Source organism: Mastigoproctus giganteus, chromosome 10 (genome assembly GCF_048544385.1).
Source record: "Mastigoproctus giganteus isolate SK-2022 chromosome 10, ASM4854438v1, whole genome shotgun sequence".
Taxonomy (NCBI): domain Eukaryota; kingdom Metazoa; phylum Arthropoda; class Arachnida; order Uropygi; family Thelyphonidae; genus Mastigoproctus; species Mastigoproctus giganteus.
This window is the reverse complement of record NC_143584.1, coordinates 40,642,706-40,665,739: the sequence shown is the minus strand read 5'-3', so window position 1 is coordinate 40,665,739 and position 23,034 is coordinate 40,642,706. Positions and strand designations below refer to the sequence as shown.

General features: G+C 36.4%; 1 protein-coding gene across 3 annotated transcripts in view; it reads right to left on the bottom strand.

Annotated features, from left to right (window-relative positions):
- The window catches only part of LOC150078996 (kinesin-like protein KIF21A), a 755,520-nt gene that overhangs the window by 573,511 nt on the left and 158,975 nt on the right, over positions 1-23,034 (bottom strand). For all 3 annotated transcript variants that reach the window (XM_090383539.1, XM_090383541.1, XM_090383540.1), the window contains one exon: positions 22,076-22,145. In XM_090383539.1, the coding sequence (XP_090239665.1) occupies positions 22,076-22,145 (70 nt within the window). The remainder of the gene's footprint in view (positions 1-22,075; positions 22,146-23,034) is intronic.

Genomic DNA, 23,034 nt, shown 5'->3' with positions numbered 1-23,034 from the left:
CTTCCTTGGATTTTATGTGTTTCTTAACTAATAGCAAAACCCCTCCTCCCTTCCTATCCTGTCTATCCTTTCTGTACTCCTCAAATTCCAGTTCTGCATTCGTTATATCTGTGTGACACCATGTCTGTGATATCCCAACAATATCTGCCTTTGATGTTTTGAGCAATGCCTCAAATTCATCAAATTTATTTACCAAACTCCTAGTATTGGTGTGCACGCAAGTATACATGCACTTGTTCTTTTTCTTAGCTACCCTAACACAACCCATGTGTTTACTTGTACCCCAATGAATCCCAGCAGTCTCTGAAATATCCTGCATCTTGTTTTTCAGGCTTCTGCTCATTCGAATAGAAGCAGTGCAAGAATCTCTTTCACCTCTACCAGTGGCTACTGTTAATCTATTAGTCATTGTATCCCCCCAATCTAGCAGTTTTCCGACCCACCTAACACTGCCTCGATAGCATCAGCAAATATTCTTGCACCTTTTCTATTTAAGTGTATCCCATCCCTGTAGAAGCAGTCTCTCCTGTTAACAAGTACAAACCAGGCTGAAAAAAATTCTACCCCTTGACCCTTGCACAATCTTTCCAGGGCCGAATCTACTACACTTCTTTTTCACCTTTCACAAATCTACAACACTCCTTTTTCTACTTTCCTCACCCTTCTAGTTACTGGCACTTTGTAACTTTCACATCCATTTATGCATTTATTAATCTTTCATTCACTGTAACCATTTCATCAACTGAATATCTCTTTATCCTATATAGCTTTTTAAACGTTTCTTTTAAGGGGTTACATTTAATATTCATTTATTAAATGCGTTATTCGAATATAATAATCAAGAGGAAAAATTATAATTTGTCCTTGATCTTCAGGAATGTCCATAAAGAATTTTAAAAATACCTTTTAAATAACTTTTTAACTGTATACCATGTAAAAGATAATGAAAATAATTACGGAATTAAATGTTTGTTGCATAAAACAATGATTCCCAAACTGTGTGCCACTGGATATTTTAAATTTTCGAGGGAAATACAGCGATACTCGACATCTGTCAGACACCGCATGAACTACTAGCTCGAGGTAGTTCACAGTTTCAACATTTCTTATTAAGTTATTGGGAACCTACCTAATTACTTAATAAACGGAACTGTTAGGAACTTTTGGTCTAGGTGCGCAGCGAAAAAATTACTGAGAAACTAAGGGCACCGTGAACCGAGAAAGTTTAGGAACCTCTGACATAAAATACACAATGAAGAAACAATTTGTTACGGAAATATTTGAACAGAGTCGTTTGAACAATGTTGGCTTTCTCTTTTCATCAATCAATTTCCGATAACCAATAACAATCTTCTCTGGGCCCTGGTGAAATAAATATCACAGAGAACCTCAAACCTTTTGTTTGAGGTTCTCTGCGATACGAAAGATTTCATCTAGTTCTTTTACAGTTATCTCCTTCGTGGTAACATTTTCATCTGGCTCATTTAAAAATTAGAATTTTTAAATGCAAGTCTGCACTGACTTTATTAGCGGGAGACAAACAAGTAACACCTCTCTTCCGATTGTTGATGGAACACACTGAGGCTGGCAGCAAGCAAACGTTTGTTTATTGCCTGTCCGACGCATGGTAAGCTTAACTCGCAATTTAAATCTTTTTCAACTACCACATAAAAAATAAATAAAAAATTGCGGTAACTGAAAAACATATTAATCGAACTCACATTATGCAAGGCTTGGCTGTATATAATCATATATATATAATGTATAATAATATTGACTTATTTTTATATATGTATTTTTTTTTTTTCTAGCCTTCTTTTCTTTCTTTTTGCCTCCTCTTATCTTTACAACTTTTATTTACTTCTCTTATTAGTTAGTTAGTTAGTTATTTGGTTTTTAGGAGCATTAGCAACTAAGGCTACTTTTGCTCCGGGGATATGCGGTGGTCATTCCCTCACCTTTCCGCATCCTCCGTATTTGGTGGTCACGGTCTCGAACCCCGGTCTAATCAAGAAGCATGTGCTACGCACTGCTGCTCCTGCCCACCTGGCTACAGATGTGCCTTACATCTCTTATCTCTACTACTTTTATTTACTTACTTATTATACTATTATGGTCATTAGGTTGTTTCTGACTATCAGTTACCTTTGTCCATAATCAATATCAATTTTCTTTTTTCAGACTTCTTTTAATCGTTACAATTTATATTATATATATATGAATATATAGTTGGGGGGTTGCAAGCGTGTGTGTGGAGAGGGTCACACACACACACACACACACACACACACAAGGAAAAGATGGTCATAATCAATTATTTCAATTAGCATTAGTTGAGGCATATGATTCAAGAAAGCAAACCTATATAGGATTAGCCAAAATAAAAAAAAACCTTCCCATATCACCCAAATGATCACATGGTCACTCCAAATGTTTTTCTAGTTCAGCCTTAAATTTATTTAAGCTATCAACTTCCACAACAGATGTAAGTCTGTTCCAGCAATTAACTACCCGCTAGCCAAAGGCAAACTTCCACATATCTATTCTACAACTGTCTTTCCTCAATTTGAATCTATGCCCCTCGTATTCTTAATCTGAGCAAGCGGAAGGATCTCATCTGCATTGAGCCTGTTCAAACCATTCAAGGCCTTATACACCTCAATCAGATCACCTCTCAAGTGCCTAGTCTCCAGATGCTGCAACTTGCAGAACTTAAGCCTTTCGTCCTAAGTGCACCCCTTTGTTCCTCTCACCAATCTTGTTGCCCTTTCCTGTACTTGTTCTAGCAACTCTACATCCTTCCTAAAATGCGGCCTCCAGACCTGTATACAGAACTCAAGGTGTGGCCTGCCCATTGCCTTATACAAAGGGATAGTCACCTCCTTGTCTCCGACAGCAAAATTCCTATATATCATTGACAAAACTCCATGACCTGCTCATGCAGTCCATCTGCACTACTCAGAGAATTTCATATCTGACTACACAATTACTACAGGTCTTTTTCATTCTCTGTGCTACTAAACTCTCTGAGTTTAGTAGCACAGAGTTGGTACGTTTCTCTTGAGTTACTGCAACCCATATTTTGCATTTGTCAATGTTAAACTTCAGTTGCCACTTCTCAACCCATCTGCCTAACTTTTCTAGATCTTGTTGCAGTAGCATACTGCTTTTACTGTCATTACCAACCCTGCCAACCTATGTGTCATCTGCAAACTTGGACATTAAGCCTGATATTCCTTCACTGATATCATTGATAAATACACGAAACAACAATGGGCCCAGCACTGAACCCTGGAGGTCTCTGCTAATAAAAATCAGTCCACACAGAGCAGTGTCCATTTATTACCACTCTCTGCCGTCTCCCACTCAACCATCCTTTTATACATTCAGTAACTTGCCCTCAATGTCATACAGCTCCAATTTGTACAGCAGTCTTCCATGTACAGCAGTATTAAAAGCTTTCCTGATATCCACGTAAATAATATCAAAATTATTTTTTGCATCCAGTTCCTTTGTGTCCACATCGTAGTATCCAATCAAACAGGTCAGACAAGACATCCCCTTAACAAACCCATGCTGTACCTGAGCTATAATGGCTGTCTTGTCTAGATGATCCTGTATCACCTCTTTAACCAGTAACTCCATTATTTTCCCAGAAACAGAAGTTAAACTAACAAGTCTATAATTATTTGTGTCACCCTTTGAACCCCAATTTGTGAACTGGGGATGCAGTTGCACATCTCCAGTCCATGGGGACCTCCCCTGATTCTAAGGATGCTCTCATAATTATGGCTAAGGGTTTGCTTACTTCCCTTGCTGCCTCCATTATAACTGGATAGATTCCATCTGTCCCAGGTGCCTTTTTTATGTTTAACTTCAATAATTTCTCCTCCACTTTGCTCTCAGTTATTACAAAATCACTTAGCTTCCTGTTAGACTCTGATAAACTTCTGGCATTCCCCTCCTTGAATAACTCCTCATGTGTGAATGTAGATGCAAAATGCTCATTCAGTTTATCAGCTACTTGAGCAGGATCATCAATAGTTCAACCATCTATGTTAAGTTGACCAATCTGATTGATTGATCCCCTTCCTTCTAGAGTTTACATATGTAAAGAATCCTTTATTATTTTTCTTTGCATCCTTTGACAAAGATTTCACGTAATCTGCCTTCGCCTGCCTTTGTAACTTGATTACAGACTAGATTATATCTGCCATAGGTTTCTGTCGCCTGTTAATTTATATGCATGCCATGCATTTTTATTCTTTGCCACGAGCCTCATTAATTCATTCGACATCCATTTAGGTCTGAATCTTGAACAGTATTTCTTAGTTGGTATGAAAAGCCAAGTAGCCTCCAAGATGATGTCCCTGAAGGCTTTCCATTTAGAATTCACCCTTGGTAACATCAACAGTTGAACCCACTGTATAGAATTAAAAACTGTCTGAGACCACTGTAGTCACCTTTACAAAAACCCTTCACCCTTGATGGTAGTTATATCTTTAAGTAAATCCCACATCAGCACACTGCAATCACTGCCACCTAGTGGTTCTTTATCTGCAGATTCTTAATGCATGAAGAATCACTACTAATAATTAGATCAAGTGTACTACTCCCTCTGGTTGCCCCTCGAACATGTTGCTGTAGAACACAATCCTCCAGTAAATCCACAAAAGTCTTGCTAGCGTGCGAGTGACCAACACACAAGTTCCAGTCAATATCTGGAAAATTAAAATCCCCCATTACAAGACATTCTGATTTACTCGCCAATTCTATTTCTCTGCACAACTGTTCATTGTACTTCTCAGAGTCATTAGGCCTATAACATACTCCTACTCTCATTTTTGCTTTCCCAGTGTTTATGTCACAGCAAACAGACTCAACATTGCACTTTCCACCGTTGCCAACTGGATGCACTTCCTAAGATTTTATGTGTTTCTTAACTAACAGGATAACTGCTCCTCCCTTCCTACTCTGCCTGTCCTTTCTGTACAAATTGTATTCCCCAAATTGGAATTCTGCACTGCTTATATCTGTGGGATACCATGTCCTCTGATATCCCAACGATAATTTGCCTTTGATGTCTTGATCAGCACTTCAAATTCATCAATTTTATTTACTATACTTCTAGCATTAGTGTAAATGCAATTATACATTTTTTTTTTTTTTTTTTGTTAGTTATTGGCGCATCGGCTTCTGTGGCCATAATGCACCTCCCAAAGTTTTTGCATTTTACTCTGATCCAAGCCCGAAGTGGGATTCGAAACGACGACCTTTGGGTTGCCAGGCAGGCACTTTACCCACCTGGCTAGTCCGGTCGGTGCAAGTATGTATGCACTTATTCTTATTCTTAGTTACCCTAACACAGTCCAGGTATTTACTTGTTCCATGGTGACTCCCAGCAGCTCTTGAATTCCCCAGCAACTTGCTCTCCAGGCTGCTGCTCATTACAATAGAAGCAGTGCAAGTATCAATTTTGTCTCTGCCGGCAACTACCGTTAATCTTTTAGTCTGGAAATCCCCCCCAATCTAGCAGTTTTCTGACCCACCTAACACTGCCTCGATAGCATTAACAAATATTCTTGCACCCCTTCTATTTAAGTGTATCCCATCCTTGTAGAAGCAGTCTCTCCTTTAGGAAGCACAGACGATGCTGAAAAAAATTCTACCTCATGAGCCTTGCACAATCTCTCCAGGGCCGAATTTTAATTGACAAGGCTCTCATCATATAATCCCCCCTATCGTGTCTGGGCAGAATTGCAGACTTTCACATTCAACCCTAACTCGCGACTTTTTTCCAGCACTGACCTGTACTTTTAAGTAAATCTGCAGATCTCTTACTCTTAAGGTCATTAGTTCCAAAATGTACGGCAACTTTTTGTGCCCTTAAAAGATGATATCTGCCCTGCAACGTCATCAACTTTTGCCACTGGCAGACATACACTGGTCCTGGTCCTATCCTTTTTGTATAATATATTCCCCGTCTCCCTGACAATAGAGTCACCGACAATAACTAGTTGCTGTTGGAACAGCGCATTCCGCCTTGGAGATTGGCGCTTTGTTGCCTGATGCACAGGAGTGAGCTCTGGCATTGAGTTGGGCAGCTGAGAGCTTGATGGGCCCTCTCATATTAATTTCTTCGAGGGCATTTACCCTATACGTCAAACCAATGGTTTTCAACCGGGGTGCCGCAGGGTGCCACAACAACATTCCAGGGGTGCCATGTAATTTGGGTTTAAGTTACTTAAACTTATTATTATTTTTTAATTTATATGTTTATTTCATTATAAAAAGGTGTACAGTATCTTTTTAATTTTGTGGTGATCTATAATTGATGTTTACTTAGTACCTATGTATAAAGAATAAAATTATATACTGTATATATATATAATTTGTATTATGAAATGTAATTTTTATAATTATATTATAGTAATAAATATCATATAACATATATATTTTTTTTAATATATGTGTATATATATATATATTGTTTGTTGTTATTTGGTTTTTAGGAGCATTAGCAACTAAGGCCATATTGCTCCAGAGATATGCGGTGGTCATTACCTGACCTTTCCGCATCCTCCGTATTTGGTGGTCACGGGCCCGAACCCCTGTATATATACAGAGAGAGAGAGAAAGAGAATCGGATCTAATGGGCAGAAAATTGAGTAGGGGTGGCACAAAATAAAATAAATTACTTAGGAATGCCGTTATTAAAAAAAAGATTGAAAACCACTGCCTCAAACTCTCATAGCTGCCCATCAGAACGCTGAATTGGCACGGAATTTCTTCACAGTCTCTGCACACACAAAGATATTCTCCTTGGCTAGATCATGTCCTGTTCTAGACACATCTGCAAACATTTCACATTTCATGCATTGTTTTAGACTGTGATGAGTTGGAGAATCGTCCTCTTCAGTTCTCCCATGAGCCACTGCACTCTGGCTATTCTGTGCATGCTGCTTTGCTGCTCTAGCCTGGGTCATGATTCCATTAGGTATAATTTAATTAACAATGAATTTTAATAAGTTTAATAAATTTTACTGATTAATTGATAATACTATACTAATCTAACAGATTTCTAATACAGTGCTACGTTTTTCGCTATCTAGTTTTATGTTAAACCTTATGTTTTTCATATCATATAACAATGGCAGCAAGTTACAAAAAATCTATGAACAAAAAAAGTATTAACTTTCAAAATTGCACTCTTAGGAAGGAAGACCGATTCTGCAAATTGCAGCATTCAAAAAGCAGGTACCCAATTGAGCCATCTAAGTATTTAAACACTTCAATTTAAGATTTAGATGGATTGGATAAACTAAATGTAATGGCATGCTTAATCCTTCCTGACACCAGGTGAAAAAGACCTGATTCTGAATATTGTCAATGATGCAAAGAATTTTAAAGGCCACCATAGCCAAGTCGTCAGGCACGAGGATGCATAAATACAAGTGCTTTGAGTGACCAAGGTTCAAGCACATGACTGCTAAATATGGTGCTCTTTAATGTATTCTCCCTATTTGGTGAACTCCTCTGGCCGTGTGGTTGTCTAGAGTATGAACATAAAATCTATTTATTTTATTTAAATTTAAACTAAAAAAGGATGGTTGCAAGATAGATATGCAAAAATTTGCTTTCCGCCAAAGAAGTAATTGTTGGAACAAACTTCCATCTGGTATTGTAGAAGTGGGTTGTTTGAATAAATTTAAGGAAGAATCAGACAAAGTGTTTGCCCATTAATATTACAGCCCATCTTGCTATGCAAAAGCATTTTCCCAAAATTGGTCTCCATTACAAAAATGTACACTACAGCAAGCATATTTTCATGTAGCTGTCAGAGACAGGTTCCATAAAAGCTACAAAGGTCATTAAATAAAAATTTATTGAAATAAAATGACCATGAGCAATGTTGTTTCTTTCTTGAGCACTAATTTTTCAAATGAGGGGAAGGAATCTTCTTTTATTGGGCCAGTTTTTTAAAACTTAATATAAGATCAGCTGACCAGGTTGCTTCCTTCTTCCAATTTAAAACAAATCTATAACCACTCATCAGATCAACCAATTTTTTTTTTTAATATGGCGCTTCTTTCAATATCTGGATCCATGTCAGCATTAGCATTACCATTAGTAGAGTCATTTGATGCAAGAAAGCAAGCTTATGCAGCATCAGCGCGGCGCCTCCGTAGCCAGGTGGGAAGGAGCAGCAGTGCATAGCACACGCTTCTTGATTAGACCAGGCCCATCACCACCAAATACAGAGGATGCGGAAATGTCAGGGAATGACATTTATGATATTAAGAGTAGGAGACCGGCCAAATTACTTAGCAAATACAGATCAATGTTGAAAAAAAAGGCATGAGTTAGGATTTAATTTGAAAGTGTCTGCAATTCTGCCCAGATATGATAGGAAGGAGTATATGATGAGAGCCTCATTGATCAATTCGGCCCTGGAGAGATTGCGCAAGGCTCAAGGGGGAAGTAGAATTTTTCTCAATGTGTATAATGAGTACAGGAAGGACAGACAGGATAGGAAGGGAGGAGGGATTATGCTATTAGTTAAGAAACTCAAATATCCAAGGAAGTACAGTCAGCCAACATGGCTGGACAGTGCAGTGTCAAGTCAGTTTGGTGTGACATAAGCACTGGAAAACCAAAATTGAGAGTAGGGGTGTGTTATTGGCCTAATAACTCTGATGAGTATAATAAACAACTGTACAGAGAAATAGAGTGGGCCACAAAATCAGAATGTCTTATAATGGGGGATTTTAATTTCCTAGATATTGACGGGAATTTGTGGATTGGTGACTAGTAAGGCCTTTCTGGATTGTTTTCTAGAGCAGCATGTTCGGGAGGCAACTAGAAGGAATAAGACTCTTGATCTGATTATCAATAGTGATTCTTCATGCATTAAGAATCTGCAGATAAAGGAACCACTAGGTGGCAGTGATCACAGTTTGCTGAAGTGGGATTTACTCAAATAGGTAACTACCATCAGGGATAAAGGGAAGAGTTATTGCTTTCAAAAAGGTGACTATGGTGGTCTGAGACAGTATTTAAATTCTATACGGTGGGACCAACTGATGATGTTACCAACGGCAAATTCAAAATGGGAAGCATTCAAAGAATTAATCGTGGAAGGTACTAGGCTTTTCATACCAATTAAGAAATATTGTTCAAGGTTTAGGCCTAAATGGAAGTCAGATGAACTAATGAGACATGTGGGAGGCAAAAAAGAAAAATGCATAGGATACACATAAATTAAGCTGATCCAAATCACAAATGAGGTTAGGCAGGCAAAGGCAGATTACGAGAAATCTTTCGCAAAGGATGCAAACAAAAACAGCAAAGAGTTCTTTACTTATGTAAACTCTAGAAGGAAGGGGTTGAATCAGATTGGTCCACTTGATATCGATGGTTCAACTGTTGACGATCCTGCTCAGGTAGCTAACAAACTAAATGAGTATTTTGCATCTACATTCACACATGAGGAGTTATTCAGGGAGGAGAATGCCAGAGGTGAATTAAACTCTGGCATTGAACTAGATGATTTTGTAATAACTAAGAGCAAAGTGGGGTAGAAATTGTTGAAGATAAACATAAGAAAGGCACCTGCAGTGGACAGGATCTATCCAGTTATATTAAAGAAGGCAGCAAAGGAAGTAAGCAAACCCTTAGCCATAATTATGAGAGCTTCCTTGGACTCAGGGGAGGTACCATGCACTCGAGATGTGCAAATATGACTGCAATTCACAAAGGAGAATCAAAGAGCAAAACAAGTAATTACAGACCTGTTAGTTTAACTTATGTTCCCGGGAAATTAACAGAGACACTGGTTAAAGAAGCACTGGAAGATCACCTAGACAAGTCTTCAGTTATAGCTCGGACACAGAACGGGTTTCTTAAGGGGAGGTCATGTCGACCAATCTGATTGGATACTATGATGTGATAACAAAGGAACTGGATGCAAAGAATAATTTTGATATCATATATTTGGATCTTAGAAAGGTTGTTGACACTGTTGCACATGGAAGACTGCTGCACAAATTGGAGCAGTGTGGCATTGGAGGCAAATTGTTGCTAAGGATAAAGAGATGGTTGACTGGGAGAAGACAGAGAGTGGTAATCAATGGACATTGCTCTTCATGGACTAATGTTATTAGTGGAGTCCCCAGGTTCAGTGTTGTTTTGTATATTTATCAATGATATTGATGAAGGTATATCGGGTTTAATGTCCAAGTTTGCAGACGATACAAAGGTTGGCAGGGTTGTTAACGACACTAAAGACAGTATGCTAATCCAACCGGATCTAGATAAGTTGGGAAAATGGGCTGAGAAGTGGCAACTGAAGTTTGAATTTGACAAATGTAAAGTACTGCATATGGGAAGCAGTAACCCCAGAGTAATGTATCAACTGTGTAGTACTACACTGAGAGTGGTAGAGAATGAAAAGGACCTGGGGTAATTGTGCAGGCAGATATGAAGTTGTCTGAGCAGTGCAGATGGTCTACAAGAGTATATATTTTCTGAGCAGTGCAGATGGTCTGCAGCTCATGGTGTCTTCTCATTGGCATACAGGAATTTTTCTAGCAGGGATAAGGAGATGATTATCCCCTTGTATAAGGCAATCGTCAGGCCGCATCTTGAGTACTGTACACAGGTCTGGAGGCCTCATTTTAAGAAGGATGTAGAGCTGGTGGAACAAGTACAAAGAGGGGCAACAAGGTTAGTGAATGGAACAAAGGGTTGCACTTACAAAAAAAGGCTTAGGTTTTGCAAATTGCAGTGTCTGCAAACTGCAAAGAGACTAGCCACCTGCAAGTTTTTTTTTTTTTTTTTTTGTTTGTTGTTGGTGCATCGGCTTCTGTGGCTATAATGCACCTCTCAAAGTTTTTGCATTTTACTGTGATCCAAGCCCGAGGCGGGATTCAAACCAGTGACCTTGCCTATGCTTGCCTTGGAATCTTCCTCTTGCTCAGAATAATCGCCTGAGAGGGCATAAATTCAAATTGAGGAAAGACAGTTGTAGGTAAGGTTGCCTTATTTCAAAGGACAATCCTTTATTTTAGCCAAACTGTCATTGTCCTTTATTGAAACGAAAAATTTCTTGTTTCAATAAAGTGTGCCTCGTAATGGCAGTTGCGGATTTCCGCACAGACATAGGAAGGAAAATAATTTGCAAAACTAAAAAAGAGCTTGAAAAGAATGAAACATGTGCCAGTGACATTTTTTATACAGTGGATTTCGTTTATTTGGGCCACCGGTTAATCGGGGCAGCCGTTTATTTGGGACCTACCTTAAAGAACAGAACCCAATTCAGAAAACAGACAGGGTTTACTTTTCCTAATTGGAACAACATGTCGTTTAGGGGCACAAGACTGCAGCACTCGAGATTACCCTACGATTGTCTCCGACCATGCCACGTGGTTCAGTGGGAATTTTGTTTTGTTTTGTTATTTGGTTTTTAGGAGCATTAGCAACTAAGGCCATATTGCTCCGGGAATATGCGGTAGTCATTCCCTGACCTTTCAGCATCCTCTGTATTTGGTGGTGACGGGCTCAAACCCCGGTCTTATCAAGAAGCGTGTGCTACACACTGCTGCTTCTTCCCACCTGGCTATGGAGGCGCCTCAGTGGGATTTCTGGAGGTCACAACCATAAAACAATAAAAACAATTAGCAGTCCCCTGTTTATTGGTCTTTTCTGTTAGTGCAATCTATTATAAATGGATAGTAAACTCGATCTTATTGAATTTGCAATAATACCAACAGCTGTAATTCTGTGGGTTGTAATGGTGAAATGTGTTTACACTTCCATAAAATCTTCAATCATATAAAAAAATTAATTTTCAGAATCTTCTCTTCATTCCTATTTTTTAAACTTCGTAACCTGTTACTCTGTTCTCACTTGCGCATATCAAGTTACTTGCAATTTGTGTGTGCTGTGCCCTTTGTTATTGATTGCTTATCTTTTTTACCATTTTAAATTTTAATCCCCCCCCCACCCACAAATGTCAGTGAACAGAAATGTCAACTAGTTAGTATGTACATATTACAGTATATATTAATTAAGCTAGGCACATAAGTGTAAATTTATTTTTATTTTGCTAACCTATGGAAAATATTCTTCTGATTTTGACGTATCATTTAATTTTTTAATTGGTAAGGTAATAAAGTGCAAATTTCTACTTAATATATCTTTCTTTTATAACCTGTGGATAATATTCCTCCTATTTTTGCTAATTAGAATTGCTGTTTAATAGAATTAAAATTCAATTCACAAACGTGATGGCAATGACCAGTGCTTACTACATATCGTATAGTGAACGGTACTTTACTATGGTGATTCCATCGTAATGTGATTTGATCGTACAGAAATCAATCGTAAAGCTATATATATTTACATGAAACTTCGCATAATTGGGTCAGCCGCTTAATTGGGCCAAAATGCATTAGTCCCAATGTGTCCCAAATAACTGGAATCGACTGTATAATGAATAATCCAAAGAATTCACTGCAGAATCATTTTAATCAAGAATTTTTTGGGTATTGAGTTCATCCGCATTTTCAAAAATTAGACCCTGTAGTTAAAAGCACAATAATAAATGATTTCAAGGCATTTTTATAATGCTGCAATGAAATATTTAGGAAAGAAATTTAATTTTAATAAAAATACCCCTTTTTTGAAAAATGGCAAATTAAGCTTTTAAAATGGTTGATACTACTATAAGAGTCATTGTTGCCCTAACTATGACTCATTTGTTGAAATAGCAGAATATTTTAAATTAATAGAAAAATTAAAGTTGGATATGAATGTTTATTTGATGAGGTTTCCGTACTGAAAACAAATTATGAAACTGTGTCAAACTCTGAAAAATTTAAAACTTGTTTGAGTACTTCGAGTCAATGGCATTTAATTTTGAAGTGTTGATTTTAAGCTTTCAAATATTTTTAAGGTCATTCCGTATGTTTTTTCAGTGGTGGGGACTTTGGCAAATTCAGGAAGGATTTTTAGTGTAATGGACTCGAAGTGGAGGGATAGGCAAAATAGTTGGTTCAGTTTCACTCATAAAAAGCGAACGAATGATCTACTTCAATTTTAAAGATAACTGTTTAGATTATCCTGAGAAAATTAAAAGTGATGCACAGGTTTTTAAGGTGGCTCGAAGTAGTATAAAATATGTTTAATGTAAATGATTTCTAGCTGTTAAACTAGTATTTTTTTTTTTTTTTTGCTTTTTTTCACCTACCTAAAATTACTTTAGCTTGATGTCAATTAATGCACTAAACTTGCATTACAATATTTGGATCAATTCATGCATTTTATATCATCCATATTGTTCATTATCTTTATATATCAATCCATATCCTTCCCCATAAGAAAGCCATGGTTTACCATTAAATATTTTGAATTCTAAATTAAACCAAAATTTGCAAATATTTATATATTGAACTGGATGCGAGAGTATAAATGAACAGGCGAAGTTTTTACGGGCTCCAGCAAATAGAAAAGTTTTGCTTTTTTATTGACTTAAATTGGCATATTAATTTATTTTTAGAGTTGCTTTATATTCCTAGTAACAATACTTTAGTTTAATTTGAATTTTAATAGAGATTTTGTAGGTTATTACTTAGTATCGGTAAGGGTATCAAATCCACGTGTTGCAGGTTTTTCAGCTCCCACGAACAAAAAGTTTTTAATTATACTTAGCCACTTTATTGACGAAATTGTTAGATTAAATTATTTCTATAAGTAGCTTATAGACCTAGTTAAGCTCCGTGGTTTATTTTGAATTGAGATAGTGCAATTTGGAAAGTAATTAATACTTTGTGTCTGTAGAATAATCGTTCGTAACTTGCCGTCATTGTTATACGATACAACATGTGTACTACCGAACTAGATAGCGTAGGTCTAATGGACTAAATAGCGTAAGGTTTAACAGAAAACTAGATAGCAACTATAGTATTATCAATTAATCAGTAAAATTTATTAATTTATTAAATTTCATTGTCAATTGAATTGTACTTTAACTAAATAAATATAGCGACCTAGTTTTTACAAATGTAACATCATAAATTAATACACATAAGTTGACAGGGGATAAGAAAGTCATATAACGTAACTCGGAGATAACATTTGATACCGAAATATATATATATATATATATATGTGTGTGTGTGTGTGTGTGTGTGTGTGTGTGTGTGTGTGTGTGTGTGTGTGTGTGTGTGTGTGTTATAACTGCATTGGGATATAAGTTTAGGGTTATATTTTGTATTGGGATTTTATTGATCTTGAATAGAAATCGTGACTCAGACCAGAGCAGCAAAGCAAAAGGATCAAACTAATGGAAGTGCTATGGCTCAGGGGAGAACTGAGGGGGGGCCAAAATTCCTAGTACTTCAGTGTTTAAATGCATCTGCAATTTATTTCATTTCACAGATTCATTGTAAAGAACTTCCACATAATTTATTATAGTTTTCCATTGTCGCTATAATTATCAAAGTAATTTTGTACTTTATGTATTTGTCAACTTATCTTTTTGCTGGTCACTTTTCAAATAAAGGGTAAAATAAAATTTAAAAAATGCTACTCCTGTACTAAAAACAAATACTTGAAAAAGAATAAGAGAAGTTTACCTCAATATGATATGTAGAAAACTTCTGTATGATACTCTCCAGAAATTAAAACGAAAACAATTAAAAATCTTACATTACAGTAAGAAATAATTAAAAATCAAATGAACGCAATTAAAAATCAATTTAATGCAATTAAAAATTAATTTAACAAAAAAAAAATTGCACAACAACTTTCGTTCTGGAAGCTGACAATGCTTTTCGACCATATGTAGTGATCACAGGAATGAAAATTACCGAATAGGGGTGAGCATGGAACTTAAATAAGCATTATTTGTCTTCGCGCATGCACGTAAAAGACCATGAATCAGAGATTAGATATGGCCGGCGAACATTAACAGAATTCTCATGTCCAAATTCAATATCAATTACGCACTGTTTTTTAGGTAGTTTTCGTGGTGGTAAATTGTAATTTAATCCTTTGGATAAAAGTTAAATCTGGTCCTGCGATAGTATATACGAGGAAAGATTTGTAACCTGTTGATATGTCAGTTCGCTGAATGTTGGGCGAGGGGGTTTGCAAACTAGCTGAAGTATTCTCCAGTAGACCATTGTGCATATGCGGGGGGGGGGGTCGTCACACAATTCTTATGCATTTGATCGCAAGCCCGCGGCAATGTGTTACAACTTTTATAAATGTGTCTTAACCCTCCTGATAATGTATTCAATTTTCTGAGGTCTGTGCTTTTTGATGTAAGATTTTTAATTGTTTTTGTTTTAATTTCTGGAGAGTATCATACAGTAGTGTTCTACGTATCATATTGAGGTAAACTTCTCTTATTCTTTTACAAATATTGATATCAACATAGAATGTATGGAGCCTTATAGCTCTGGTTCATACTATTAAAAACAAATACATGTGCATAAGCAAGGCTGCATGAAGCAAACTTCAATTCTCACATAATGAAAAATGTGCATATGCACCTTAAAACTGTGATGCCCACTGATTATATTTAGCTAATGAACTGTGAAGGCAGACATGCATGGCAACAATAAGAACAAGTTACACATGTTATCCGCTGTGATTTTCACAGTGATACAGCTATAAGTAATAATTTATTTAAATATGATTTATCAGTATTTTATTAAATGTAACACAAAATATAGACATAACAGTAATAAATTTTCACAATTCCTTGCTAATCTTATGGCAGCCCATCTTTGGGTTGGAACCCACAGGTTCAAAATGGATGTCTGCATAACAGCACATATGATTTGGTATGTCTGCATAACAGCACATATGATTTGGTATGCCCAATCTATGCTAGATGGCACATTTCTTTAATTTGTTCTTTTGCATTCCTGATGTCAATTTTTTGTAAAATTAAGAATTGATCATAAAAAAATGTTGTGGAAAGTGTGAGGTGCATGTAAAGTGAAGACTTAAACAAAAGGAATGCAAAGAAATCTGTGAAAATGGCATTCCCAATATGGAAAAGCAAGCACACTGAACTTGGCTCCAAGTTCAGTTAAAACTTGGCTCTATAACTGTTAAGGGAAAGGATAAAATTCTGAGGGAAATTTGGAATGCTATCATGTCATCAACAAGAATAAAAAAAACATAATTCAAATATTACTGAAATAGAAAAGCTTTTGTTTATCTGGTATTAAAACCAGACTTAGAAGCATGTTCCTTTAAGTCTGATAGTGATGAAGACTAAACTTTTAAGCTTTTACAAAACTGTTCAGGTGCATGAGAGCATAACATCAACAGAAGAGAAACTTAGAATAGAGCAAGCATTGAATGGTTACACCATTTCAGAAAATGCTGTCACCAGCTCCATAATATTAGCACGTGAAGGGAGGCTACTAGTGCAAATATTTCAGCAGCTGATATGTTCCCTGAACAGCTGAAAAATATCACTGAAGAGAGGAAAATATTCTAAGGCAAGTCATCAATGTTGATGAGACTGTGCTGTCCTTGAAGATGTCTTCCAAAACCAATAATCACTAAAGGGGAATATTCTATGCCTAGATACTAGGCTTCCAAGGACTTGTGCCTGTTGTTAAATATTAGTGAAAGGAGAACAAGCTGAAATTTAAGGCACTGTTACTTCTCAATAATGCATTTGACTATCCACACTCTCGGTGATTTTTACCCTGATGTGAAGGTTCTCTTTATTACATCTCAATGCGACCTCTAACCAGCAGCCCAAATCTCACACCTGTACCATTGTTCGATGTACAGTAAAACAGCAAATATGATAACGATTAATAATACCAATAAAACACACTTTATTTCCATACCATATGTCGAACAATGGTACAGGCAGCTTAATAAACTCTTTAGAAATACTGAATTCAAAATTATAGCCAGGCCCATGAAGAAGCTCCATAATATATTAAAAATATCACACAATTCTTCCTTTTTGCTCGGCACAGGTAAATGATCTTGTGTACAAGATTTCGTGTAGTCAGTGTGGTTCATCATATGAGGGTTCCACTCGTACTTTAGGTTTACATGTCAAGCAACATGCTGCTTCCATCCGCACATTGTGCGCAAACGCGTCGGAGTTGGCCTTTCATGCGGTCAATGGTCACGTATTCCTATTCAATGAAGCGGTAATTTTGAATATACAACACAATTACATAAAATTATTAATCATTGAAATGCTTGAAATGAAACCACACAAAAATTCTATCAATGTGCGACAGCCTTAACTAATTTCGGATTTCTGGTCCTTTTTGCATCAACATAAATAATCTCTCTATTTCAGAGTCAAATACACACACAAACATTTTGCGATATATACAGCGATCAACCAAAAAGCGTGGTCTGCTTAAGGAAGGGAAACAGCTGTGCATTTCATTTAATTTGAGTATTCATCCAAACTGTAACTTTTAATCCTTTTAATTTTAATTGTGTTTTTAATATTTTTAATTGTGATTTTAATCATTTATTATCGGAAGCAGTTTTAACTATTTATTCTGACACAATGTCTTCTCGTACTCATGGTCTTGCTGCGGTGTTTGATGTGTTTCGGGATAGGGTTGGGGCTCTCAGCTTTCAAATCCTTTGCGCATTGGATTTGGTCGTATCTCTATGAGTGAAGGAATTCATTAATTCGGTTTTTTTTTTCATCTTATTTTATTCGCCACATTTGGGAGATAATTGACTGGAAGCATTCCACGAAAAATATTGAGGTAATCTCTTACTTTTTTTAATATATTAAAAAATTGTGGAAGTTATTGGGCCCTGTAGCTCTGAATTTTTTACTAAAAAATATATACACACATATTCTGGGTCTTGTTTTTTTTTAACCCTTAACAGTAGTTATGTCTTTAATTAAATTAATTACAGAGTTCTGCAATGAGCACTCTTGCAACTAAAAGATTAAAAGTAGTGTTCAGGAAGGTGGAAGAAGCAAAAGTCTTACTTGAGAGGAAAGACCATGACTTTGAGAGGAATATGAATGTTTGCAGTGGAATCAATCAGCAAGAAGCATGCCATTAATAAAATTATGTAAGAGGAAATGGCAGACCAAACAAGCGATTTCCTATTTAAAGAGACCAGCTACTTTTGTGATATTCATATCATATCACAACTAATTCATTAATAAGGGTAATTAATTATCCTTAATATATATTCTAAGTTGTGGTAACTAAGAATAAGAATAGGTGCATGTATACCAATGCTAGAAGTACAGTAAATAAATTTGATGAATTTGAAGTGTTGGTCAAGACACCAAAGGTGGATATTGTTGGGATATCAGAGACGTGCGATATCAGTGTAAAGAAAGGATAGACAGGATAGGAAGGGAGGAGGGGTTGTGCTGTTAATTAAGAAAAACATAAAAGAAGTGCATCCAGTTGATATAGATGGACAGTGCACTGTTGAGTCAGTTTGGTGTGACATAAGAACTGAGAAAGCAAAAATAAGACTAGGAATGTGTTATAGGCCTAATGACTCAAATGAGTACAATGAACAATTGTACAGAGAAATAGAGTGGGCTAGTAAATCAGAATGTCTTATAATGGGGGATTTTAACTTCCCATATATTGACTGGAACTTGTGGGTTTCTCACTCACACACTAATAAGATTTCTGTGGATTTATTGGATGATTGTTTTCTGCAGCAGCATGTTCAACAGGTAACCAGAGAGGGTAATACTCTTGATCTGGTTATCAGAAGTGATCATTCATGTATTAAGAATTTGCAGATAAAAGAACCACTAGGTGGCGGTGATCACAGTGTACTGATGTGGGAATTACTTAAAGATATAATTACCATCAGGGGTAAAGGAAAGGGTTTTTGCTTCGTAAAGGTGACTACAGTGGTCTCAGACAGTTTTTAATTTCTGTACGATGGGATCAACTGATGATGTTACCAACAGCAAATTCTAAGTGGGAAGCATTCAAGGAATTAATCGTGGAAGCTACTAAAAGTTTCATACCTATTAAGAAATATTGTCCAAGGTTCAGGCCTAAATGGTTGTCAAATGAACTAATGAGACTCGTGGCAGAGAAAAAAAATGCATGGGATGCAAATAAATTATCAGGCAATACAGAAGCATATGGCAGATATTATTATTATTATTATTATTAGCTATATGGTGCAAGGAAGCCTGAGGCTTATGCTGCACCAGCCAAAAAACATTCCCGAGTTACCCTGAGAGAGAGAGAGAGAGAGAGAGAGAGAGAGAGAGAGAGAGAGAGAGAGAGAGAGAGAGAGAGAGAGAGAGAGAAGTAGAAGGAATCACCAAGAAAGAGAAGAATGATGATATCCAGCTCAGGACCCTGGGTGTGCCAAGCCCATACTCACCAGATGTGAGCCCCTGGGGATATAAGCTAGTCTGTAATCACAAAGTCACAGAGGTTAGGCAGGCAAAGGCAGATTACGAGAAATCTTTGGCAAAGGATGCTAAGTAAAACAGCAAGGATTTCTTTTCTTATATAAACTCTAAAAGGAAGGGGATGAATCTGAATGGTCCACTTGATATCGATAGTTCAACTGTTGATGATCCTGCTCAGATAGCAAACATACTGAATGAGTATTTTGCATCTACATTCACACATGAGGAGTTATTAAGGATTGAAAATGCCAGGTTATCAAATTGTAGCAGGGGTGCCTAATGATTTTGTAATAACTGAGCGCAAAGTAGAGGAGAAATTGTTGAAATTAAATATAAGAAAGGCACCTGGGGTGGATGGGATCTTTCCAGTTATATTAAAGGAGGTGGCAAAGGAACTAAGCAAACCCTTAGCCATAATTATGAGAGCATCCTTGGACTCGGGGGATGTCCCCAAGGACTGTAGATGTGTAAATGTATCCCCAATTCACAAAGGGGGATCGAAGAGTGACATGAGTAATTACAGACTAGTTAGTTTAAATTCTGTTCCAGGTATAATAATGGAGTCACTAGTTAAAGATGCACTGCAGGATCATCTAGACAAGACTGCAGCAATAATTCAGACACAGCATGGGTTTGTTAAGGGAAAGTTTTGTTTGACAAATGTGATTGGATATTATGATGTGGTTACAAAAGAACTGGATGTAAAAAATAATTTTGATATCATATACTTGGATTTCAAGAAAGCTTTCGACACTGTTGCGCATGGAAGACTACTGTACAAATTGGAGCACAATGGTATTAAGGGTAAGTTGCTACAATGGATAAAAGGATGGTTGAGTGGGAGAAGACAGAGAGTGGTGATCAATGGGTACTGCTCTATCTGGAATAATGTTATTAGTGGTTTGCCTCACGGTTTGGTGTTAGGCCCACTGTTGTTTTGTATATCTATCAATGATATTGAGGAAGGTATAGCAGGCTTAGTGTCAAAGTTTGCAGATAATACAAAGGTTGGCAGGGTTGTTAATGACAGTAACAGCAGTGTACTATTGCAACAGGATCTAGAAAATTTGGGAAGATGGGCTGAGAAGTGGCAATGAAGTTTAACATTGACAAATGCAAAGTACTACATATCGGTAGAAGTTGTTGTTGTTGTTATTTGGTTTTTAGGAGCATTAGCAACTAAGGCCATATTGCTCTGGGGATATGCGATGGTCATTCCCTGACCTTTCCGCATTCTCCGTATTTGGTGGTCACGGGCTCAAACTCCGGTCTAATCATATGGGTAGAAGTAACCCCAGAGGAACGTACCTACTGTGTGGTACTACACTTAGGGTGGTAGAAAATGAAAAAGACATGGGAGTAATTGTGTAATCAGATATGAAGTTTTCTAAACAATGCAAACAGGCTGCAAGAGCAGGTCATGGGGTTTTGTCAATGATATACAGGAATTTTACTAACAGGGAAAAGGAGGTGATTGTCCCTCTGTATAAGGCAATGGTCAGGCCACGCCTTGAGTTCTGTGTACAGGTCTGGAGGCCTCATTTTAGGAAGGCCGTAGATTTTCTTGAGTGTGTACAGAGAAGGGCAACAAGATTGGTGAGGGAAATGAAGGGATCCTCTTACCAAGAGCAACTTAAGTTCTGCAAATTGCAGCGGCTGGAGACTAGGCACCTGCAAGGTGATCTGATTGAGGTGTATATGGCCTTGAATGTGTTGAGCACGCTGAATTCTGATGGGATTCTTCCACTTGTTCAGATTACTAACCTAAGAGGGCATAAATTCAAATTGAGGAAAGACAGATAGAATAGATGTGCGGAAATTTGCCTTTAGCTAGCAGGTTGTTAATTGCTGGAACACACTTCCATTTGTCATTGTGGAAGTTGATAGGTTAAATAAATTTAAGGAGGAACTGGACAAACATTTAGAGGCAATGGTTGTGTGAATTTTTTTTGGCTGATGCTGCATAAGCTCAATCGCTTGCTTTCTTGCATCACATGCCACTATTACCACAAAAAAAATTATTAATTCTTTCATCTAAATTCACATTAATATTCATTTATGTATTTAATTTATTCTCAATATATTTAATATTAAAACAAATGTGTTTTTATATAATTTACTATTGTGTAGTATTTCAGGAATGAATAAACTAAATATTCTTTGGGAATTATGAGACTTTTCTTTTATATAAATTCTTTTAAAGAATGACATTCTGGAACCAATTAATTTGTTACAGCAGGAACTGCCTGAAGTTCAGTAAATTAATTTGATGAATTTGAAGTGTTGGTCAAGACACCAAAGGTGGATATTGTTGGGATATCAGAGACATGGGATATCAGTGTACAGAAAGAGTAGACAGGATATGAAGGGAGGAGGGGTTGTGCTCTTAATTAAGAAAAACATAAAATCAAAAGAAGTGCATCCAGTTGATATAGATGGACAGTGCACTGTTGAGTCAGTTTGGTGTGACATAAGGACTGCAAAAGCAAAAAAAAAAAAAAAAGCAAAAATAAGATATACTACAAATGAATAAATATGGCACATTGTATATTAAATCTTAAAAATTTTGGGCTACAAAAATTGTACCATCTATAACCAGCATTTCACAATTAAAATAGATTTAATCAAAATGTCTAAAAAAAACTTTACCTTAGTTCTTCTATTTCTTTTAGATAGCCTTGGATTAAGCTGCTGATGTCAGATTTTACACTTTCTTCCTCTATGAAACAAAAATAAATAAGAGAATAAAAATATAACAAATATAAAAAATACATGTGAAATTTTAGAGCAATAAATAAAAAATAAAATCATACTTTATTTAATCACATCAAACACCAAATCTACAAACAGTTTCACTATTTACAATTATTAAAAACGCTGCTAAAACAAAATGCAACTCATTATGCAGCAATAAAATTTACCAGATTCAAAGTTTATACATTCATAGAGAAAATGTCTTTTGTAATTACTAGTTTGTGCATATTTAAAATGAGTAAGCAATGCCCCGCCTAGCACTGATAATTGGTACCGAAACTGTTCCATGTTATGTGAAACCGTGCTGATTGAGGTATAATTATAATGGGTTTTAATTGAATGTGTACCAGAGAAATAGTCTATAAACAAATTATAATAAATCTATAAACAATTTGCACTTGAAAGCCAATTAATTTTATTAATGAGAAGATAACATCGTGAGAGATGAGAAAAAAGCTTTATTGTTTATTTAGGTATTTCAATAATAAAGTCTGGTGAAATTGTCTCTTCTTTTTCTCAGCATACAAGTCTTTGTAGCATCGAATTCCACCTTGTAAAATTTGCCATATCTTGGTGCTATGTTCAACATCCGGATCTCCATTCATAATTACCTTGCAGGCCAAGTCAAATCCCCAAAAAACTTTCTCCAATTCTTCTGTTGAAAATTCTTTTGGTGCCACTTCAGTGTTATCCACCTCAGAATTATTTTCCTCTTCTTCATATGCAGTTTGCTTGTCAATTTCAAGGAGAGATGCATCATTTAAGTCATTTGAATGTGAGTCAATGCAGTCACATACATTGGCAGTGTACAAAGTTTTGAATCCCAAGTCTTTTCTGATCTTCACAATATCTTT